The sequence below is a fragment of the Salmo salar genome, chromosome ssa17 (assembly GCF_905237065.1).
Source record: "Salmo salar chromosome ssa17, Ssal_v3.1, whole genome shotgun sequence".
In the NCBI taxonomy this organism is placed as follows: domain Eukaryota; kingdom Metazoa; phylum Chordata; class Actinopteri; order Salmoniformes; family Salmonidae; genus Salmo; species Salmo salar.
Genome location: NC_059458.1, coordinates 73182453 through 73206690, shown reverse-complemented (window position 1 = coordinate 73206690; position 24238 = coordinate 73182453). Strand labels below are relative to the sequence as shown.

The 24238-nt window shown below is 47.0% G+C and overlaps 1 protein-coding gene across 4 annotated transcripts in view; it reads left to right on the top strand.

Annotated features, from left to right (window-relative positions):
- Nucleotides 1-24238, top strand: part of LOC106609746 (oxysterol binding protein-like 8) — a 249880-nt gene that overhangs the window by 103290 nt on the left and 122352 nt on the right. For 3 of the 4 annotated variants that reach the window (XM_045700096.1, XM_045700097.1, XM_045700099.1), the window contains 2 exons: nucleotides 13160-13196; nucleotides 19600-19863. In XM_045700096.1, coding sequence (XP_045556052.1) covers nucleotides 13160-13196; nucleotides 19600-19863 — 301 coding nt within the window. The remainder of the gene's footprint in view (nucleotides 1-13159; nucleotides 13197-19599; nucleotides 19864-24238) is intronic. The other variant, XM_045700098.1, reaches the window with a different exon arrangement.

Below are 24238 nucleotides of genomic sequence, written 5' to 3'. Positions count from 1 at the left end.
CATTGCAATACACCAGCTGGACAGCTCCAGGTACAGTGGTCCCATTGCAATTCACCAGCTGGACAGCTCCAGTTACAGTGGTCCCATTGTAATTCACCAGCTGGACAGCTCCAGTTACAGCTGTCCCATTGCAATACACCAGCTGGACAGCTCCAGGTACAGTGGTCCCATTGCAATTCACCAGCTGGACAGCTCCAGTTACAGTGGTCCCATTGCAATTCACCAGCTGGACAGCTCCAGTTACAGTGGTCCCATTGTAATTCACCAGCTGGACAGCTCCAGTTACAGTGGTCCCATTGTAATTCACCAGCTGGACAGCTCCAGTTACAGTGGTCCCATTGTAATTCACCAGCTGGACAGCTCCAGTTACAGTGGTCCCATTGTAATTCACCAGCTGGACAGCTCCAGTTACAGTGGTCCCATTGTAATTCACCAGCTGGACAGCTCGAGTTACAGTGGTCCCATTGCAATACACCAGCTGGACAGCTCCAGTTACAGTGGTCCCATTGCAATTCACCAGCTGGACAGCTCCAGTTACAGTGGTCCCATTGTCATTCACCAGCTGGACAGCTCCAGTTACAGTGGTCTCATTGTAATTGACCAGCTGGACAGCTCCAGTTACAGTGGTCCCATTGACATTCACCAGCTGGACAGCTCCAGTTACAGTGGTCCCATTGTAATTCACCAGCTGGACAGCTCCAGTTACAGTGGTCCCATTGTAATTCACCAGCTGGACAGCTCCAGTTACAGTGGTCTCATTGTAATTCACCAGCTGGACAGCTCCAGTTACAGTGGTCCCATTGTAATTCACCAGCTGGACAGCTCCAGTTACAGTTGTCCCATTGCAATACACCAGCTGGACAGCTCCAGTTACAGTGGTCCCATTGCAATTCACCAGCTGGACAGCTCCAGTTACAGTGGTCCCATTGTAATTCACCAGCTGGACAGCTCCAGTTACAGTGGTCCCATTGTAATTCACCAGCTGGACAGCTCCAGTTACAGTGGTCCCATTGTAATTCACCAGCTGGACAGCTCCAGTTACAGTGGTCCCATTGTAATTCACCAGCTGGACAGCTCCAGTTACAGTGGTCCCATTGTCATTCACCAGCTGGACAGCTCCAGTTACAGTGGTCCCATTGTAATTCACCAGCTGGACAGCTCCAGTTACAGTGGTCCCATTGTAATTCACCAGCTGGACAGCTCCAGTTACAGTGATCCCATTGCAATTCACCAGCTGGACAGCTCCAGTTACAGTGGTCCCATTGTAATTCACCAGCTGGACAGCTCCTGTTACAGTGGTCCCATTGTCATTCACCAGCTGGACAGCTCCAGTTACAGTGGTCTCATTGTCATTCACCAGCTGGACAGCTCCAGTTACAGTGGTCTCATTGTCATTCACCAGCTGGACAGCTCTAGTTACAGTGGTCCCATTGTCATTCACCAGCTGGACAGCTCCAGTTACAGTGGTCCCATTGTCATTCACCAGCTGGACAGCTCCAGTTACAGTGGTCTCATTGTAATTCACCAGCTGGACAGCTCCAGTTACAGTGGTCCCATTGTCATTCACCAGCTGGACAGCTCCAGTTACAGTGGTCCCATTGTCATTCACCAGCTGGACAGCTCCAGTTACAGTGGTCCCATTGTCATTCACCAGCTGGACAGCTCCAGTTACAGTGGTCCCATTGTAATTCACCAGCTGGACAGCTCCAGTTACAGTGGTCCCATTGTAATTCACCAGCTGGACAGCTCCAGTTACAGTGGTCTCATTGTAATTCACCAGCTGGACAGCTCCAGTTACAGTGGTCCCATTGTAATTCACCAGCTGGACAGCTCCAGTTACAGTGGTCCCATTGCAATACACCAGCTGGACAGCTCCAGGTACAGTGGTCCCATTGCAATTCACCAGCTGGACAGCTCCAGTTACAGTGGTCCCATTATAATTCACCAGCTGGACAGCTCCAGTTACAGTGGTCCCATTGTAATTCACCAGCTGGACAGCTCCAGTTACAGTGGTCCCATTGTAATTCACCAGCAGGACAGCTCCAGTTACAGTGGTCCCATTGTAATTCACCAGCTGGACAGCTCCAGTTACAGTGGTCCCATTGTAATTCACCAGCTGGACAGCTCCAGTTACAGTGGTCCCATTGCAATTCACCAGCTGGACAGCTCCAGTTACAGTGGTCCCATTGCAATTCACCAGCTGGACAGCTCCAGTTACAGTGGTCCCATTGTAATTCACCAGCTGGACAGCTCCAGTTACAGTGGTCCCATTGTCATTCACCAGCTGGACAGCTCCAGTTACAGTGGTCCCATTGTCATTCACCAGCTGGACAGCTCCAGTTACAGTGGTCCCATTGCAATACACCAGCTGGACAGCTCCAGGTACAGTGGTCCCATTGCAATTCACCAGCTGGACAGCTCCAGTTACAGTGGTCCCATTGTAATTCACCAGCTGGACAGCTCCAGTTACAGTGGTCCCATTGTAATTCACCAGCTGGACAGCTCCAGTTACAGTGGTCCCATTGTAATTCACCAGCTGGACAGCTCCAGTTACAGTGGTCCCATTGTAATTCACCAGCTGGACAGCTCCAGTTACAGTGGTCCCATTGTCATTCACCAGCTGGACAGCTCCAGTTACAGTGGTCCCATTGCAATACACCAGCTGGACAGCTCCAGGTACAGTGGTCCCATTGCAATTCACCAGCTGGACAGCTCCAGTTACAGTGGTCCCATTGTAATTCACCAGCTGGACAGCTCCAGTTACAGTGGTCCCATTGTAATTCACCAGCTGGACAGCTCCAGTTACAGCTGTCCCATTGCAATACACCAGCTGGACAGCTCCAGGTACAGTGGTCCCATTGCAATTCACCAGCTGGACAGCTCCAGTTACAGTGGTCCCATTGCAATTCACCAGCTGGACAGCTCCAGTTACAGTGGTCCCATTGTAATTCACCAGCTGGACAGCTCCAGTTACAGTGGTCCCATTGTAATTCACCAGCTGGACAGCTCCAGTTACAGTGGTCCCATTGTAATTCACCAGCTGGACAGCTCCAGTTACAGTGGTCCCATTGTAATTCACCAGCTGGACAGCTCCAGTTACAGTGGTCCCATTGTAATTCACCAGCTGGACAGCTCGAGTTACAGTGGTCCCATTGCAATACACCAGCTGGACAGCTCCAGTTACAGTGGTCCCATTGCAATTCACCAGCTGGACAGCTCCAGTTACAGTGGTCCCATTGTCATTCACCAGCTGGACAGCTCCAGTTACAGTGGTCTCATTGTAATTGACCAGCTGGACAGCTCCAGTTACAGTGGTCCCATTGTCATTCACCAGCTGGACAGCTCCAGTTACAGTGGTCCCATTGTAATTCACCAGCTGGACAGCTCCAGTTACAGTGGTCCCATTGTAATTCACCAGCTGGACAGCTCCAGTTACAGTGGTCTCATTGTAATTCACCAGCTGGACAGCTCCAGTTACAGTGGTCCCATTGTAATTCACCAGCTGGACAGCTCCAGTTACAGTTGTCCCATTGCAATACACCAGCTGGACAGCTCCAGGTACAGTGGTCCCATTGCAATTCACCAGCTGGACAGCTCCAGTTACAGTGGTCCCATTGTAATTCACCAGCTGGACAGCTCCAGTTACAGTGGTCCCATTGTAATTCACCAGCTGGACAGCTCCAGTTACAGTGGTCCCATTGTAATTCACCAGCTGGACAGCTCCAGTTACAGTGGTCCCATTGTAATTCACCAGCTGGACAGCTCCAGTTACAGTGGTCCCATTGTCATTCACCAGCTGGTTAGCTCCAGTTACAGTGGTCCCATTGTAATTCACCAGCTGGACAGCTCCAGTTACAGTGGTCCCATTGTAATTCACCAGCTGGACAGCTCCAGTTACAGTGGTCCCATTGTAATTCACCAGCTGGACAGCTCCAGTTACAGTGGTCCCATTGCAATACACCAGCTGGACAGCTCCAGTTACAGTGATCCCATTGCAATTCACCAGCTGGACAGCTCCAGTTACAGTGGTCCCATTGCAATTCACCAGCTGGACAGCTCCAGTTACAGTGGTCCCATTGTCATTCACCAGCTGGACAGTTCCAGTTACAGTGGTCCCATTGTAATTCACCAGCTGGACAGCTCCAGTTACAGTGGTCTCATTGTAATTCACCAGCTGGACAGCTCCAGTTACAGTGGTCCCATTGTAATTCACCAGCTGGACAGCTCCTGTTACAGTGGTCCCATTGTCATTCACCAGCTGGACAGCTCCAGTTACAGTGGTCTCATTGTCATTCACCAGCTGGACAGCTCCAGTTACAGTGGTCTCATTGTCATTCACCAGCTGGACAGCTCTAGTTACAGTGGTCCCATTGTCATTCACCAGCTGGACAGCTCCAGTTACAGTGGTCCCATTGTCATTCACCAGCTGGACAGCTCCAGTTACAGTGGTCTCATTGTAATTCACCAGCTGGACAGCTCCAGTTACAGTGGTCCCATTGTCATTCACCAGCTGGACAGCTCCAGTTACAGTGGTCCCATTGTCATTCACCAGCTGGACAGCTCCAGTTACAGTGGTCCCATTGTCATTCACCAGCTGGACAGCTCCAGTTACAGTGGTCCCATTGTCATTCACCAGCTGGACAGCTCCAGTTACAGTGGTCCCATTGTAATTCACCAGCTGGACAGCTCCAGTTACAGTGGTCCCATTGTAATTCACCAGCTGGACAGCTCCAGTTACAGTGGTCTCATTGTAATTCACCAGCTGGACAGCTCCAGTTACAGTGGTCCCATTGTAATTCACCAGCTGGACAGCTCCAGTTACAGTGGTCCCATTGCAATACACCAGCTGGACAGCTCCAGGTACAGTGGTCCCATTGCAATTCACCAGCTGGACAGCTCCAGTTACAGTGGTCCCATTGTAATTCACCAGCTGGACAGCTCCAGTTACAGTGGTCCCATTGTAATTCACCAGCAGGACAGCTCCAGTTACAGTGGTCCCATTGTAATTCACCAGCTGGACAGCTCCAGTTACAGTGGTCCCATTGTAATTCACCAGCTGGACAGCTCCAGTTACAGTGGTCCCATTGCAATTCACCAGCTGGACAGCTCCAGTTACAGTGGTCCCATTGCAATTCACCAGCTGGACAGCTCCAGTTACAGTGGTTCCATTGTAATTCACCAGCTGGACAGCTCCAGTTACAGTGGTCCCATTGTCATTCACCAGCTGGACAGCTCCAGTTACAGTGGTCCCATTGTCATTCACCAGCTGGACAGCTCCAGTTACAGTGGTCCCATTGCAATACACCAGCTGGACAGCTCCAGGTACAGTGGTCCCATTGCAATTCACCAGCTGGACAGCTCCAGTTACAGTGGTCCCATTGTAATTCACCAGCTGGACAGCTCCAGTTACAGTGGTCCCATTGTAATTCACCAGCTGGACAGCTCCAGTTACAGTGGTCCCATTGTAATTCACCAGCTGGACAGCTCCAGTTACAGTGGTCCCATTGTAATTCACCAGCTGGACAGCTCCAGTTACAGTGGTCCCATTGCAATTCACCAGCTGGACAGCTCCAGTTACAGTGGTCCCATTGCAATTCACCAGCTGGACAGCTCCAGTTACAGTGGTTCCATTGTAATTCACCAGCTGGACAGCTCCAGTTACAGTGGTCCCATTGTAATTCACCAGCTGGACAGCTCCAGTTACAGTGGTCCCATTGTAATTCACCAGCTGCATTGTCAGTAACTCTAATAATGTCAGTTAATGTAGTTCCCATCATTGTATTCAGGGGGCAGCTGTGTTGTCGGTTATCTCTCTCTCTATCTCTCTATCTCCATCTCCATTCAGTTGTGCTGTGAGGTCTGGTCATCTTGGACAGTTGGCCCAGCCCTGTGGGTTGAGGTTATGCCAGTGCTGTGCTGGTGTGAATTGGACATTGGTTAGCAGTGTGCTGAGATGCCTGCTACAGTGTGAGAGAAGGAATGTGTCCAATGACGGTGATCAAGTCTGACTTATGACCTGGATGTAAAATCCCAGCTGATGCTGTTTCCAACGCTGCCTAGTTTCCCTAAGGTACATATTGACGATCAGCTTCCCCTCCCCCAATCCTAACCTTACAGCTGGAATCCGTAGCGGTGAAACCGCCATGTCCATTTCTGATATTACAACAACAGAGACGTGTTTTTCCTCCTGACATCATTGTGCATCATCGCACGCTCACGATAGAACACCACGATGCAGGATACTCCTCTGCCCCGATTCCACTGGAGGATGTGGATCTCAGCTTTAACTAATAGTTAGGGAAATGCCAAACTGACCCAGGATCAGCATCTAGGGGCAACTTCACCTATCTCTGTTTCAAACATACTGTAAGACAGAGGCCACTGATGACACTATAGCACGTCACATACACACATAATGTACCCCCCCCAAATCACTCACTCAACCTCGTCTGCAAAACGAATCAACAGTAATCACCTGGTAAGACCAGCCTTATTTGAAGAGCACCTGCCTTGGGGGCTTCTAACACCATGTCCTGCAGTGGGAGAGTGGCGGCACCCTTACTATGTCCTGCAGTGGGAGAGCAGCAGGCACCATTAGTATGCCCTGCAGTGGGAGAGCAGCAGGCACCATTAGTATGCCCTGCAGTGGGAGAGCAGCAGGCACCCTTACTATGTCCTACAGTGGGAGAGCAGCAGGCACCCTTACTATGTCCTGCAGTGGGAGAGTAACAGGCACCCTTACTATGTCCTGCAATTGGAGAGCAGCAGGCACCATTAGTATGCCCTGCAGTGGGAGAGCAGCAGGCACCCTTACTATGTCCTACAGTGGGAGAGCAGCAGGCACCCTTACTATGTCCTACAGTGGGAGAGCAGCAGGCACCCTTACTATGTCCTGCAGTGGGAGAGCAGCAGGCACCCTTACTATGTCCTGCAGTGGGAGAGCAGCAGGCACCATTAGTATGTCCTACAGTGGGAGAGCAGCAGGCACCATTAGTATGTCCTGCAGTGGGAGAGCAGCAGGCACCCTTACTATGTCCTGCAGTGGGAGAGCAGCAGGCACCATTAGTATGTCCTGCAGTGGGAGAGCAGCAGGCACCATTAGTATGTCCTGCAGTGGGAGAGCAGTAGGCACCCTTACTATGTCCTGCAGTGGGAGAGCAGTAGGCACCCTTACTATGTCCTGCAGTGGGAGAGCAGCAGGCACCCTTACTATGTCCTGCAGTGGGAGAGCAGCAGGCACCATTAGTATGCCCTGCAGTGGGAGAGCAGCAGGCACCCTTACTATGTCCTACAGTGGGAGAGCAGCAGGCACCCTTACTATGTACTACAGTGGGAGAGCAGCAGGCACCCTTACTATGTCCTGCAGTGGGAGAGCAGCAGGCACCCTTACTATGTCCTGCAGTGGGAGAGCAGCAGGCACCATTAGTATGTCCTACAGTGGGAGAGCAGCAGGCACCATTAGTATGTCCTGCAGTGGGAGAGCAGCAGGCACCCTTACTATGTCCTGCAGTGGGAGAGCAGCAGGCACCATTAGTATGTCCTGCAGTGGGAGAGCAGTAGGCACCCTTACTATGTCCTGCAGTGGGAGAGCAGTAGGCACCCTTACTATGTCCTACAGTGGGAGAGCAGCAGGCACCATTAGTATGTCCTGCAGTGGGAGAGCAGTAGGCACCCTTACTATGTCCTGCAGTGGGAGAGCAGTAGGCACCCTTACTATGTCCTACAGTGGGAGAGCAGCAGGCACCATTCGTATGTCCTGCAGTGGGAGAGCAGCAGGCACCCTTACTATGTCCTGCAGTGGGAGAGCAGCAGGCACCATTAGTATGTCCTGCAGTGGGAGAGCAGCAGGCACCATTAGTATGTCCTGCAGTGGGAGAGCAGCAGGCACCATTAGTATCATCCATCACAACTCTCTATAACTGTATCATCCATCACCCCCTCTCTAAATTAATCATCCATCACAACTCTCTATAACTGTATCATCCATCACAACTCTCTATAACTGTATCATCCATCACAACTCTCTATAACTGTATCATCCATCACAACTCTCTATAACTGTATCATCCATCACAACTCTCTATAACTGTATCATCCATCACTCCTCTCTCTAGCTGTATCATCCATCACAACTCTCTATAACTGTATCATCCATCACAACTCTCTATAACTGTATCATCCATCACAACTCTCTATAACTGTATCATCCATCACCCCCTCTCTAAATTAATCATCCATCACAACTCTCTATAACTGTATCATCCATCACAACTCTCTAAATTAATCATCCATCACAATTATCTATAACTGTATCATCCATCACAACTCTCTATAACTGTATCATCCATCACTCCTCTCTCTAGCTGTATCATCCATCACTCCTCTCTATAACTGTATCATCCATCACTCCTCTCTCTAGCTGTATCATCCATCACTCCTCTCTCTAGCTGTATCATCCATCACTCCTCTCTCTAGCTGTATCATTCATCATTCCTCTCTCTAAATTAATCATCCATCACCCCTCTCTCTAAATTAATCATCCGTCACTCCCCTCTATAACTGTATCATCCATCACTCCTCTCTATAACTGAATCATCCATCACTCCTCTCTATAACTGTATCATCCATCACCCCTCTCTATAACTGTATCATCCATCACTCCTCTCTATAACTGTATCATCCATCACTCCTCTCTATAACTGTATCATCCATCACTCCTCTCTATAACTGTATCATCCATCACAACTCTCTAAATTAATCATCCATCACAATTCTCTATAACTGTATCATCCATCACTCCTCTCTCTAGCTGTATCATCCATCACTCCTCTCTCTAGCTGTATCATCCATCACTCCTCTCTCTAGCTGTATCATCCATCACTCCTCTCTCTAGCTGTATCATCCATCACTCCTCTCTCTAGCTGTATCATCCATCACTCCTCTCTATAACTGTATCATCCATCACTCCTCTCTCTAGCTGTATCATCCATCACTCCTCTCTCTAGCTGTATCATCCATCACTCCTCTCTCTAAATTAATCATCCATCACCCCTCTCTCTAAATTAATCATCCGTCACTCCCCTCTATAACTGTATCATCCATCACTTCTCTCTATAACTGTATCATCCATCACTCCTCTCTATAACTGAATCATCCATCACTCCTCTCTATAACTGTATCATCCATCACTCCTCTCTATAACTGTATCATCCATCACTCCTCTCTATAACTGTATCATCCATCACTCCTCTCTATAACTGTATCATCCATCACTCCTCTCTATAACTGTATCATCCATCACTCCTCTCTATAACTGTATCATCCATCACTCCTCTCTATAACTGTATCATCCATCACTCCTCTCTATAACTGTATCATCCATCACTCCTCTCTATAACTGTATCATCCATCACTCCTCTCTATAACTGTATCATCCATCACTCCCTCTCTATAACTGTATCATCCATCACTCCTCTCTATAACTGTATCATCCATCACTCCTCTCTCTAAATTAATCATCCATCACCCCTCTCTATAACTGTATCATCCATCACTCCTCTCTATAACTGTATCATCCATCACTCCTCTCTATAACTGTATCATCCATCACTCCTCTCTATAACTGTATCATCCATCACTCCTCTCTATAACTGTATCATCCATCACCTCTCTCTATAACGCTGTCATTAATCACAGGACGACCTTTGAACTCCTCTTAGCTGGCCTTGTGCTTTATCATTAAACAGGTAGTTGATGGAACTGACTGAGCATGTAGCAAAACGTATTGAGCTGCAGAGACTTGAAGACAATGTACTCACCGCTCAGTCAGCTTTGATTGAATTAAAAAGTAAATCTAAGGCTGCTTGCCTCTAAAGCTTTATTAATCAAAGCTGGGCCACCCCTCACCTTTCTCTAATCAGCTCTCCTTGTATGGGTCCTGGTCAACAATAGTGCTCTATAATGGTAATGGGATGCCATTAGGGACACAGCCACAGTGTACATACTCTCAACCTATTACAGCACAGCTGTGGCCTCTCCCTGAGGCCAGAGCCAATGGAATGCATCGGTTGCTATTTGTGCTCTTGACGGGCGGGGATGGAGGCCGATTGGTGCTTAGCGGGAAAGACGCCCAAACCGCCCACCCAGTGCTGTGTGTTGTCTCTGGATGATCCCTCCTCATCCCTGGTACTCCTGTAATCTCAGCTAATCCAGGCTGCTCCCGGTGTGTGTGGATTGTGGTAGGCGCCACTGGTGTGTGTGTGTGAGTGCATGTGTTAATTTGTCACTGGGTGTTATGTTACCCCACCCCTTCTGGTGACCTGAGCAGACTCCTCCTCATCCATTCAGTCACCATGCTTTTGTCAGTATGGTGTTGTGGTCTGGTGTTGTCAGTATGGTGTTGTGGTCTGTTGTCAGTATGGTGTTGTGATCTGTTGTCAGTATGGTGTTGTGATCTGTTGTCAGTATGGTGTTGTGATCTGTTGTCAGTATGGTGTTGTGATCTGTTGTCAGTATGGTGTTGTGGTCTTGGTGTTGTCAGTATGGTGGTGTGATCTGTTGTCAGTATGGTGTTGTGGTCTGTTGTCAGTATGGTGTTGTGGTCTGGTGTTGTCAGTATGGTGGTGTGATCTGTTGTCAGTATGGTGTTGTGGTCTGTTGTCAGTATGGTGTTGTCAATATGGTGTTGTGGTCTGTTGTCAGTATGGTGTTGTGGTCTGTTGTCAGTATGGTGTTGTCAGTAGGGTGTTGTGATCTGTTGTCAGTATGGTGTTGTGATCTGTTGTCAGTATGGTGTTGTGGTCTGGTGTTGTCAGTATGGTGTTGTGATCTGTTGTCAGTATGGTGTTGTCAGTATGGTGTCGTGATCTGTTGTCAGTATGGTGTCGTGATCTGTTGTCAGTATGGTGCTGTGTTCTGTTGTCAGTATGGTGCTGTGTTCTGTTGTCAGTATGGTGCTGTGTTCTGTTGTCAGTATGGTGCTGTGGTCTGTTGTCAGTATGGTGTCGTGATCTGTTGTCAGTATGGTGCTGTGTTCTGTTGTCAGTATGGTGCTGTGTTCTGTTGTCAGTTTGGTGCTGTGTTCTGTTGTCAGTATGGTGTTGTGGTCTGTTGTCAGTATGGTGTTGTGGTCTGTTGTCAGTATGGTGTTGTGGTCTGTTGTCAGTATGGTGTTGTGGTCTGTTGTCAGTATGGTGTTGTGATCTGTTGTCAGTGTGGTGGTGTGGTCTGTTGTCAGTATGGTGTTGTGATCTGTTGTCAGTATGATGCTGTGGTCTGTTGTCAGTATGGTGTTGTGATCTGTTGTCAGTGTGGTGTTGTCAGTATGGTGTTGTGGTCTGTTGTCAGTATGGTGTTGTCAGTGTGGTGTTGTGGTCTGTTGTCAGTATGGTGTTGTCAGTATGGTGTTGTGATCTGTTGTCAGTATGGTGTTGTGGTCTGTTGTCAGTATGGTGTTGTGATCTGTTGTCAGTATGATGCTGTGGTCTGTTGTCAGTATGGTGTTGTGCTCTGTTGTCAGTGTGGTGTTGTGGTCTGTTGTCAGTATGGTGTTGTCAGTATGGTGTTGTGGTCTGTTGTCAGTATGGTGTTGTCAGTGTGGTGTTGTGGTCTGTTGTCAGTATGGTGTTGTCAGTATGGTGTTGTGGTCTGTTGTCAGTGTTGTGGTCTGTTGTCAGTATGGTGTTGTCAGTGTGGTGTTGTGGTCTGTTGTCAGTATGGTGTTGTCAGTATGGTGTTGTGGTCTGTTGTCAGTGTGGTGTTGTGGTCTGTTGTCAGTATGGTGTTGTGATCTGTTGCCAGTGTGGTGGTGTGATCTGTTGCCAGTATGTTGTTGTGGTCTGTTGCCAGTGTGGTGTTGTGGTCTGTTGTCAGTATGGTGGTGTGATCTGTTGCCAGTATGTTGTTGTGGTCTGTTGCCAGTATGGTGGTGTGATCTGTTGCCAGTATGTTGTTGTGGTCTGTTGTCAGTGTGGTGTTGTGGTCTGTTGTCAGTATGGTGTTGTGGTCTGTTGTCAGTATGGTGCTGTGGTCTGTTGTCAGTATGGTGCTGTGGTCTGTTGTCAGTATGGTGTTGTGGTCTGTTGTCAGTATGGTGTTGTGGTCTGTTGTCAGTATGGTGTTGTCAGTATGGTGTTGTGGTCTGTTGTCAGTATGGTGTTGCCAGTAGGGTGTTGTGGTCTGTTGTCAGTATGGTGTTGCCAGTATGGTGTTGTCAGTATGGTGTTGTCAGTATGGTGTTGTGGTCTGTTGTCAGTATGGTGTTGTGGTCTGTTGTCAGTATGGTGTTGTCAATATGGTGTTGTGGTCTGTTGTCAGTATGGTGTTGTGGTCTGTTGTCAGTATGGTGTTGTCAGTAGGGTGTTGTGGTCTGTTGTCAGTATGGTGTTGTGGTCTTTATTTTTTTTACTAACGTCTGTTCTCCTTTTTTGTCTTTTGTCTTCTTCTTTTTCATCATCCTCTGTTTCTGCTGCTGTGTCCTTCACCACCACCACCACTGCTGCACACAAACTGACCAACATCACTCTGGTCACCTTGACCACTTGACTACCTGGATGGACTCCCTACCCCCCCTCCTCTTTCCCCCTCTTTCTGCCCTCTCTCTCTCTCTTTCTCTCGCTCTCTCTCCCCATCTCTCTCTCTCTCTCTCCCCATCTTTCTCTCTCTCTCTCTCTCTCTCCCCATATCTCTCTCTCTCTCTCTCTCCCCATCTCTCTCTCTCACTCTCTCTCCCCATCTCTCTCTCTCACTCTCTCTCCCCATCTCTCTCTCTCGCTCTCTCTCCCCATCTCTCTCTCTCCCCATCTCTCTCTCTCCCCATCTCTCTCGCTCTCCCCATCTCTCTCTCGCTCTCCCCATCTCTCTCTCGCTCTCCCCATCTCTCTCTCGCTCTCCCCATCTCTCTCTCGCTCTCCCCATCTCTCTCTCGCTCTCCCCATCTCGCTCTCCCCATCTCTCTCTCGCTCTCCCCATCTCGCTCTCCCCATCTCTCTCTCTCTCTCTCTCTCTCTCTCTCCATCTCTCTCTCTCTCGCTCCTCATCTCTTTCTCTCCCCATCTCTCTCTCACCCATCTCTCTCCCCATCTCTCGCTTTCTCACCCATGTCTCTCTCTCTCTCTCTCTCCCCCATCTGTCTGCCTGTCCCCACCCTTCCCCATACCAGCTCCATGCAGAGATCAGAGAGCACCCCACCACATCAGGTAAGCCACTGACCTTTGGAAGGGACAGGAAAGGGTGATGGGGCGGGAGAGGAGGGGTGTGGCAGGGGTGAGAGGGCTCACGGGGAAACAGGCTCATGTCCTCCAACTCAACACCTCAATAGGACAGGGATGCATTTGAAGGTTGTGTTACAGTAGCCAGTATTTTGTGTTTACCTTAAACGAATGTCATGAATTCCAAGTTATAGGAAAGGATTTCTCTGGGTAGGCCAAAGGTTTGGAGTGGGTGAAAGTTGTCTGTAACTTTGATATTGTTCATCATGTATGGCTGGACAGTGCTGATCTAGTTTCACACTAGCTTTATGGTTCTACAGTGCCCTGTTTTGGTGAGCCACAATATTTCCAATAGTCACTGACTTACTGAAATGTCACTTGCAGTTGTTGAGTTCACTATCTAGGCCTTCGGCTGGCTGTGTCCCGTATGTCTTTGAGTTTCCTGGTGATGGCGTTGACTTTCTTAGTGATGGCGTTGACTTTCTTAGTCTTAGTGAGGCGTTGACTTTCTTAGTGATGGCGTTGACTTTCTTAGTGAAGGCGTTGACTTTCTTAGTGAAGGCGTTGACTTTCTTAGTGAAAGCGTTGACTTTCTTAGTGAAGGCGTTGACTTTCTTAGTGAAGGCGTTGACTTTCTTAGTGAAGGCGTTGACTTTCTTAGTGAAGGCGTTGACTTTCTTAGTGAAGGTGTTGACTTTCTTAGTGAAGGCGTTGACTTTCTTAGTGATGGCGTTGACTTTCTTAGTGATGGCGTTGACTCTCTTAGTGATGGCGTTGACTTTCTTAGTGAAGGCGTTGACTTTCTTAGTGAAGGCGTTGACTTTCTTAGGGGTGGCGTTGACTTTCTTAGGGGTGGCGTTGACTTTCTTAGGGGTGGCGTTGACTTTCTTAGTGAAGGCGTTGACTTTCTTAGTGAAGGCGTTGACTTTCTTAGTGAAGGCGTTGACTTTCTTTGGGAAGGCATTGACTTTCTTAGTGAAGGCGTTGACTTTCTTTGGAAAGGCGTTGACTTTCTTAGTGAAGGCGTTGACTTTCTTTGGGAAGGCGTTGACTTTCTTAGTGAAGGCGTTGACTTTCTTAGTGAAGGCGTTGACTTTCTTAGTGAAGGCGTTGACTTTCTTAGTGAAGGCGTTGACTTTCTTTGGGAAGGCGTTGACTTTCTTTGGGAAGGCGTTGACTTTCTTAGTGAAGGCGTTGACTTTCTTAGTGATGGCGTTGACTTTCTTAGTGAAGGCGTTGACTTTCTTAGTGAAGGCGTTGACTTTCTTAGTGAAGGCGTTGACTTTCTTAGTGAAGGCGTTGACTTTCTTAGTGAAGGCGTTGACTTTCTTAGGGGTGGCGTTGACTTTCTTAGGGGTGGCGTTGACTTTCTTAGGGATGGCGTTGACTTTCTTAGTGAAGGCGTTGACTTTCTTAGTGAAGGCGTTGACTTTCTTTGGGAAGGCGTTGACTTTCTTAGTGATGGCGTTGACTTTCTTAGTGAAGGCGTTGACTTTCTTTGGGAAGGCGTTGACTTTGTTAGTGAAGGCGTTGACTTTCTTAGTGAAGGTGTTGACTTTCTTAGTGAAGGCGTTGACTTTCTTTGGGAAGGCGTTGACTTTCTTTGGGAAGGCGTTGACTTTCTTAGGGAAGGCGTTGACTTTCTTAGGGAAGGCGTTGACTTTCTTAGGGGTGGCGTTGACTTTCTTAGTGAAGGCGTTGACTTTCTTAGGGGTGGCGTTGACTTTCTTAGGGATGGCGTTGACTTTCTTTGGGAAGGCGTTGACTTTCTTAGTGAAGGCGTTGACTTTCTTAGTGAAGGCGTTGACTTTCTTAGTGATGGCGTTGACTTTCTTTGGGAAGGCGTTGACTTTCTTAGTGAAGGCGTTGACTTTGTTAGTGAAGGCGTTGACTTTCTTAGTGATGGCGTTGACTTTCTTTGGGAAGGCGTTGACTTTCTTAGTGAAGGCGTTGACTTTCTTAGTGAAGGCGTTGACTTTCTTAGTGAAGGCGTTGACTTTCTTAGTGAAGGCGTTGACTTTCTTTGGGAAGGCGTTGACTTTCTTTGGGAAGGCGTTGACTTTCTTTGGGAAGGCGTTGACTTTCTTAGGGATGGCGTTGACTTTCTTAGTGAAGGCGTTGACTTTCTTAGTGAAGGCGTTGACTTTCTTTGGGAAGGCGTTGACTTTCTTTGGGAAGGCGTTGACTTTCTTTGGGAAGGCGTTGACTTTCTTTGGGAAGGCGTTGACTTTCTTTGGGAAGGCGTTGACTTTCTTTGGGAAGGCGTTGACTTTCTTTGGGAAGGCGTTGACTTTCTTAGTGAAGGCGTTGACTTTGTTAGTGAAGGCGTTGACTTTCTTAGTGATGGCGTTGACTTTCTTTGGGAAGGCGTTGACTTTCTTAGTGAAGGCGTTGACTTTCTTAGTGAAGGCGTTGACTTTCTTAGTGAAGGCGTTGACTTTCTTTGGGAAGGCGTTGACTTTCTTTGGGAAGGCGTTGACTTTCTTAGGGATGGCGTTGACTTTCTTTGGGAAGGCGTTGACTTTCTTTGGGAAGGCGTTGACTTTCTTTGTGATGGCGTTGACTTTCTTAGTGAAGGCGTTGACTTTCCTAGGGCTGGCGTTGAGTTTCCTAGGGATGGCATTGTGACGGGTATACAGAGATAAGCAGTTTACAGAGGAGTAGAGAGTGAGGTGATGTGTTCTGTAACGAGCATTGGTGGCAAATCTGATGGCCGAATGGTAAAGAACATCTAGCTGCTCGAGAGCACCCTTACCTGCCGACTGGTGCACTGTAACAGTAGACTGCTGCACTAAGATTCAAATCAAATCAAATGTATTTATAAAGCCCTTCTTACATCAGCTGATATCTCAAAGTGCTGTACAGAAACCCAGCCTAAAACCCCAAACAGCAAGCAATGCAGGTGTAGAAGCACGGTGGCTAGGAAAAACTCCCTAGAAAGGCCAGAACCTAGGAAGAAACCTAGAGAGGAACCAGGCTATGAGGGGTGACCAGTCCTCTTCTGGCTGTGCCGGGTGGAGATTATAACAGAACATGGCCAAGATGTGCAAATGTTCATAGATGACCAGCAGGGTCAAATAATAATAATCACAGTAGTTGTAGAGGGTGCAACAGGTCAGCACCCCAGGAGTAAATGTAAGTTGGCTTTTCATAGTCGATCATTCAGAGTATCTCTACTGCTCCTGCTGTCTCTAGAGAGTTGAAAACAGCAGGTCTGGGACAGGTAGCACGTCGGGTGAACAGGTCAGGGTTCCATAGCCGCAGGCAGAACAGTTGAAACTGGAGCAGCAGCATGGCCAGGTGGACTGGGGACAGCAAGGAGTCATCAGGCCAGGTAGTCCTGAGGCATGGTCCTAGGGCTCAGGTCCTCCGAAAGAGAGAAAGAAAGAAAGAGCAAAAGAAAGAGCGAGAGAAAGAGAGAGAATTAGAGAGAGCATACTTAAATTCACACAGGACACCGGATAAGACAGGAGAAATACTCCAGGTATAACAGACTGACCCTAGCCCCCCGACACATAAACTACTGCAGCATAAATACTGGAGGCTAAGACTCACTGGAAACCTTATTGACTGGTGGACTGTAACAGTAGACTGCTGCACTAAGACTCACTGGAAACCTTATTGACTGGTGGACTGTAACACAAGACTGCTGCACTAAGACTCACTGGAAACCTTATTTTGTGGATTTTCCCTTTAACCTCTTACATCTAGACGTTCCGCTAGCGGAACACCTGCTCCAATATCCAATGATAGGGCGTGGCGCGAATTACAAATTCCTCAAAAATACAAAAACTTCAATTTTTCAAACATATGACTATTTCACAGCATTTTAAAGACAAGACTCTCCTTTATCTAACCACACTGTCCGGCTTTACAGCGAAAGCAAAACATTAGATTATGTCAGCAGACTACCCAGCCAGAAATAATCAGACACCCATTTTTCAAGCTAGCATATAATGTCACAAAAACCCAGAAGACAGCTAAATGCAGCACTAACCTTTGATGATCTTCATCAGATGACACACCTAGGACATTATGTTATACAATACATGCATGTTTTGTTAAATCAAGTTCATATTTATATCAAAAAACAGCTTTTTACATTAGCATGTGACGTTCAGAACTAGCATACCCCCCGCAAACTTCCGGGGAATTTACTAACAATTTACTAAATTACTCACGATAAACGTTCACAAAAAGCATAACAATTATTTTAAGAATTATAGATACAGAACTCCTCTATGCACTCGATATGTCCGATTTTAAAATAGCTTTTTGGTGAAAGCACATTTTGCAATATTCTAAGTACATAGCCCAGCCATCACGGGCTAGCTATTTAGACACCCGGCAAGTTTAGCCTTCACCAAAATCAGATTTACTATAACAAAAATGTTATTACCTTTGTTGTCTTCGTCAGAATGCACTCCCAGGACTGCTACTTCAATAACAAATGTTGGTTTGGTCCCAAATAATCCATCGTTATATCCGAATAGCGGCGTTTTGTTCGTGCGTTCCAGAAACTATCCGAAATGGTAAATCAGGGTCGCACGCATGGCGCAATTCGTGACAAAAAAATTCTAAATATTCCATTACCGTACTTTGAAGCATGTCAACCGCTGTTTAAAATCAATTTTTATGCAATTTATCTCGTAAAAAAGCGATAATATTCCGACCGGGAATCTCCTTTTCGGCAAACAGAGGAAAAATCACAAAGACGGGGGCGGCCAGGGCACGCGCCTAAGCCCACAGTCCCTTGATCGGCCACTTGAGAAAGGCGATAATGTGTTTCAGCCTGGGGCTGGGATGACGACATTCAGGTTTTTCCCGGGCTCTGAGCGCCCATGGAAGACGTAGGAAGTGTCACGTTAGAGCAGAGTTCCTTTGTAAAAGATAGAGATGGCAAAGAAGTTCAAGAAATGGTCAGACAGGCCACTTCCTGTAAAGGAATCTCTCAGGTTTTGACCTGCCATTTGAGTTCTGTTATACTCACAGACACAATTCAAACAGTTTTAGAAACTTTGGAGTGTTTTCTATCCAAAGCCAATAATTATATGCATATTCTAGTTACTGGGCAGGAGTAGTAACCAGATTAAATCGGGTACGTTTTTTATCCAGCCGTGAAAATACTGCCCCCTAGCCATAACAGGTTAAGAGTGCTTCTAGATAGTATCTCAGTGAATTTCCCACTTAAGAGCGCTATTAGATCGTTTCTGAGTGCATTTTCCCTTTTAAGAGCGCTACTAGATAGTTTCTGATTGAATTTTCCCTTTAAGAGAGCTGCTAGGCACAATGTGTTCTCTTCCTAGGATGTTGTTCATTAAATATGCTGTGTGTGCTTCACATACACTAAACCAAATCTAGTTAACCCTTAGCCATAGAGTGAAGTGTTCTTACTACACTGAGATATTCTCTGCTTTAATATGTTATAACGCTGCAGGGTGATGTTTACGCTAGGTACAGATCTAGGATCAGCTTCCCCTCCCCCAATCCTAACCTTAACAATTAGTGGGGGAAATGCAACTGTCGGGGCAACTTCACCCTACTCCTCGTTAGATGGAGTCTTTGCAGCCGTGCCACTAGAGGGCACCGTGTAGTCATCACGGTGACCTCTGCTGCGCAGCCTGTTGGTCAGCAGATAAAAATGAATCTCTCTCTCTCTCTCCCTTTTCTCCCCCCTCTCTCTCTCTCTCTCTTTCCCTTTTCTCCCCCCTCTCTCTCTTTCCCTTTTCTCCCCCCTCTCTCTCTTTCCCTTTTCTCCTCCTCTCTCTCTCTTTCCCTTTCTCCCCCCTCTCTATCTTTCCCTTTCTCCTCTCTCTCTTTCCCTTTTCTCCCCCCTCTCTCTCTCTTTCCCTTTCTCCCCCCTCTCTCTCTTTCCCTTTTCTCCTCTTCTCTCTCTCTTTCCCTTTTCTCCCCCCTCTCTCTCTCTTTCCCTTTTCTCCCCCCTCTCTCTCTCTTTCCCTTTTCTCCCCCCCTCTCTCTCTTTCCCTTTTCTCCCTCCCTCTCTCTTTCCCTTTTCTCCTCCTCTCTCTCTCTTTCCCTTTTCTCCCTCCCTCTCTCTTTCCCTTTTCTCCCCCTCTCTCTCTTTCCCTTTCTCCCCCCTCTCTCTCTTTCCCTTTCTCCCCCCTCTCTCTCTTTCCCTTTCTCCCCCCTCTCTCTCTTTCCCTTTTCTCCTCCCTCTCTTTCCCTTTTCTCCCCCCTCTCTCTCTTTCCCTTTTCTCCTCCTCTCTCTCTCTTTCCCTTTTCTCCCTCCCTCTCTCTTTCCCTTTTCTCCCCCTCTCTCTCTTTCCCTTTTCTCCCTCCCTCTCTCTCTTTCCATTTTCTCCCCCTCTCACTCTCTTTCCCTTTTCTCTCTCCCTCTCTCTCTCTCTTTCTCGCTTTTGCTCTCTTCCAGCTGCCTTAATTCCCAGTGATGACCCCATCCTATTGACCCCAGGGAGGATGAGCCAGCGAAGCCAGGGGAAGGAGCGAGAGAAGAGGGAGGAGAAGGAGCGAGAGAAGGAGAAGGAGCGAGAGAAGAGGGAGGAGAAGGAGCGAGAGAAGAGGGAGGAGAGGGAGAAGGACAGAGAGAAGGAGAAGGATGGGAGCCTCCACACCCCCAGCAGAGATCACCTCGCCAGCCCCTCTTCCCTCAGCCCGGGGCTCAGCTACACCCATGGTAAGACCACCTTCTTCTTCCAGGCACACTTTGCCCTCTAAGCACAGACCCAGGGTCAGGTATCTCTCAACCTCTGTACTAACCTCAATATTCCTGAACCACGGTGTCCTCTGGAGGTTGATGGGCTCTGCCAGGCACCATGCAACCTTCATGGTTGAAGCAGATACCATGGGAAGCAAAGAGGTAACCAATGCTCTAAGCAAAAGGATCTGATGTTTTTATTTAAAATTTGAGACTTGTATATGACAAGGCATGGGTGTGTTTTAAGGTGGTTTGGGAAGATTTTTACCCTTCAAATCTCAATAATGGTTCATTCCACACTACAGTACTTTCCTTCTGGGATGTTCCATTATCTACCACCAGGGGGAGCAGAAGCTAAAAAGAAAAATAAATATTTTTCTCTACTCATTCTAGAGCACCTTCAAATCAAATGTGTCTGCATTCTATCAGAACAAGCAACACTTCTCTCCAAAGAGACCTGAGTGGTGCGGTTGGGGGGACTTATACAACTGGGTAACCAGTCATTGCACAAAAGGAAATAATTCTGGGATAGAACCAAAATAATAAAAAAAACCTTCCTTGAGTATATGAGAGGCAGATGGTTGCATTGATATTGCTAGTACCTAGGCCTCTATACAGCTCTGGGATGTAGGCTGGTAAATGACAGAAATGATTTTTATTAGCTAACTCTAAGCCAATACATCCAGTGTTATTTTCCTAGTGTCAGTTTCTCAGTTGTGGTTGTTGCTGGTTTGCTCTTCTGAATATAAGAATGTAGGCCGAGCGCTTCACAGGTAATGCCGTCCCAAAGGGCAGAGAATCCAATAAGGATGAAAGGCTGGGAGGCAACAATGCCGGTGGTCTGTATCCTTCATTCAGGGTGAACAGACAGGCGATGAACACGTGTGACGGCCATCGTGACATTTACCAGTCTGTTGTTGGTCCAACGTCACTATACCCTCAGTTTATCATGACACCACATTGGATGCATCTCAAATGGCACCCTATTCTCTATTTAGTGCCATAGTAGTGCACTAAATGGGACGCAGCCTTTAACTCTCTCATATTGTGTTCTCGGATATCGTTTATTCAGAGGCATCAGACTATCAGTAGAGATAATCATGGTGGTCTTCTTAAGGTCTCACAATTTGGAATATTTCCTGCTGTTCAATGGCCATTTCAACTGTTGATTCTTAAAGAATATAACTTAGAAATGCCTTTTGACCTTCGTACAGCTGTCTCATCATATCAGAACCCTGCATTAAAGGTACCATTGTTCCATTGTTTGTGTTTCATTTTGTTGTCTTTGGAAACAAGCGATATAGTCTATAACTTCAAACTATAATGCTGTGCTCGTGTATTGTCTGTCCCTGGTGGGGCTGCCGTCAGGCTGAAACATAAACTCCTGATTGGGGCTTAAAAGGCCATAAAGTCCCTCCCCTCTTCAGATTATGCCAAGTGTTCCTACTTACTTAAAAGAGGGGATGTGAATTCCTGTCCTAGTTCCACAACAAACGTTCTCTGTGAGAAGAATATGGTTCTGATAGGTTAAACTCTGAAACCTTCGGAACTGTTAAACCCTGGTCCAGGTTTCCATGGTAACCCCCACTGCCTCAAGTAGACTCTTTATATTGTGAGGGAAATGATGCTGTATTGGTCTCAAATAGAGGTAGACCGATTATGATTTTTCAACCCCGATACCAATTATTGGAGCACCCAAAAAGCCGATACCGATTAATCGGCCGATTTTATTTTTTTTATTTTTTTGTAATAATGACAATTACAACAATACTGAATTAACACTTATTTTAACTTAATATAATTCATCAATAAAATCAATTTAGCCTCAAATAAATAATGAAACATGTTCAATTTGGTTAAAAAAATGCAAAAAGAAAGTGTTGGAGAAAAAAGTAAAAGTGTAATATGTGCCATGTAAGAAAGCTAACGTTTAAGTGCCTTGCTCAGAACATGAGAACATATGAAAGCTGGTGGTTCCTTTTAACATGAGTCTTCAATATTCCCAGGTAAGAAGTTTTAGGTTGTAGTTATTATAGGAATTATAGGACCATTTCTCTCTATACCATTTGTATTTCATATACCTTTGACTATTGGATGTTCTTATAGGCACTTTAGTATTGCCAGTGTAACAGTATAGCTTCCGTCCCTCTCCTCGCTCCTACCTGGGCTCGAACCAGGAACACATCGACAACAGCCACCATCAAAGCAGTGTTACCCATGCAGAGCAAGTGACGTTTGAAATGCTATTAGCGCGCACCCCGCTAACTAGCTAGCCATTTCACATGGGTTACACCAGCCTAATCTCGGGAGTTGATAGGCTTGAAGTCATAAACAGCGCAATGCTTGAAGCATTGCGAAGAGCTGCTGGCAAAACGCACGAACGTGCTGTTTGAATGAATGCTTACGAGCCAGCTGCTGCCTACCATCGCTCAGTCAGACTGCTCTATCAAATCATAGACTTAATTATAACATAATAACACACAGAAATAGGAGCCTTAGGTCATTAATATGGTCGAATCCGGAAACTATCACGTTTAGAAATACGGAACCGTTCCGTATTTTATCTAACGGGTGGCATCCCTAAGTGTAAATATTGCTTTTACATTGCACAACCTTCAATGTTATGTCATAATTACGTACAATTCTGGCAAATTAGTTCGCAACGAGCCAGGCAGCCCAAACTGCTGCATATACCCTGACTCTGCGTGCAATGAACGCAAGAGAAGTGACACAATTTCACCTGGTTAATATTGCCTGCTAACTTGGATTTCTTTTAGCTAAATATGCAGGTTTAAAAATATATACTTCTGTGTATTGATTTTAAGAAAGGCATTGATGTTTATGGTTAGGTACACGGTGGAGCAACGTGTACCTAAGCGATTACATGCAACGCAGGACAGGCTAGATAAACTAGTAATATCATCAACCATGTGTAGTTAACTAGTGATTATGATTGATTGATTGTTTTTTATAAGATAAGTTTAATGCTAGCTAGCAACTTACTGTGGCTTCTTACGGCATTCACGTAACAGGCAGGCTCCTCGTGGAGTGCAATGTAAAGCAGGTGGTTAGAGCGTTGGACTAGTTAACCGTTAGGTTGCAAGATTGAATCCCCAAGCTGACAAGGTAAAAATCTGTTGTTCTGTCCCTGAACAAGGCAGTTAACCCACCGTTCCTAGGTCGTCATTGAAAATAAGAATGTGTTCTTAACTGACTTGCCTAGTTAAATAAAGGTGTAAAAAAACAACAACAAAAAACAACTCGGCCAAATCGGTGTCCAAAAATACCGATTTCCGATTGTTATGAAAACTTGAAATCGGCCCTAATTAATCGGCTATTCCGATTTAATCAGTCGACCTCTAGTCTCAAACAGTGTTTTATTGTGAGGGAAATGATGCTGTATTGGTCTCAAACAGTGTTGTATTGTGAGGGCAAGGATGCTGTTTTGGTCTCAAACAGTGTTGTGTGATGCATTCCATTTCAGCTTCTCTTGACCGGTTGAATGTCCTCCAACTTGCATGTTGTCGGCATATGTTTTTCTCATGACCTCACAAAACTGATATTTATTCTGAATAGTACAGACCTGGGTCATCAAAGCTTAGATAGTCTATAGACAGCAATAATGCCAAAAACACATTGTATGAGGCTAGATTCCCTCTGCAGATAAGGGACAGCTAAATGCTGAGCTTGTTCATGCACTGTCTGCCTCAGTCTCTGCCTGGCTGTAGGGAGCTGCCTGCTGTGCTGCAGCTAAGACAGTCTGTACATGGACAGCCTACTAAGCAAGGCCTTTCTCCCTGCCCTGGCACTGTTACACTAAAATAGACTCGGACCCACCATGTTGACTCTCATGGCAATACAAATCTGCTTTCCAGACACTCTCTCTTTAACTGTCTCTATCTCCTCTCTCACCCTGGCCAGGTAGATGGACAGCAGGAGAGGAGGAGGAGGAGGGAGGGAGGGAGGGAGCAGGTGGGGACAACCCGGATTTAGGCTCAGCCTCAGGGATTACGCCTGTCACCCGGGGTTAACATGGACGGGGACACCCGTCTGAACCAATCGCAGCCCTTTCCTACTTCCTGCCTGGCCCTCCACCAACGGGAGGCGGTGTCTGGGGAGCTCAGTGTTTTTGCAGGGCCAGTTGGAAATCAGGAGAACCGGATGGACGATCTGGGGGTCTCTGGGCCTGGGCTCGCACTGGATGTCTGTAGGTTGGGAAAGCACAGCTGGTGGGGAGACTTGTAAGTATATATGTAGAGAGAGAGAGAGAGAGAGAGCGGTTTCAGTTCACTGGTAAGGACCTTTGTCTCCAATTGACCTTGGTTGGCGTTCTCCTTACGTCGCCACGACGGCG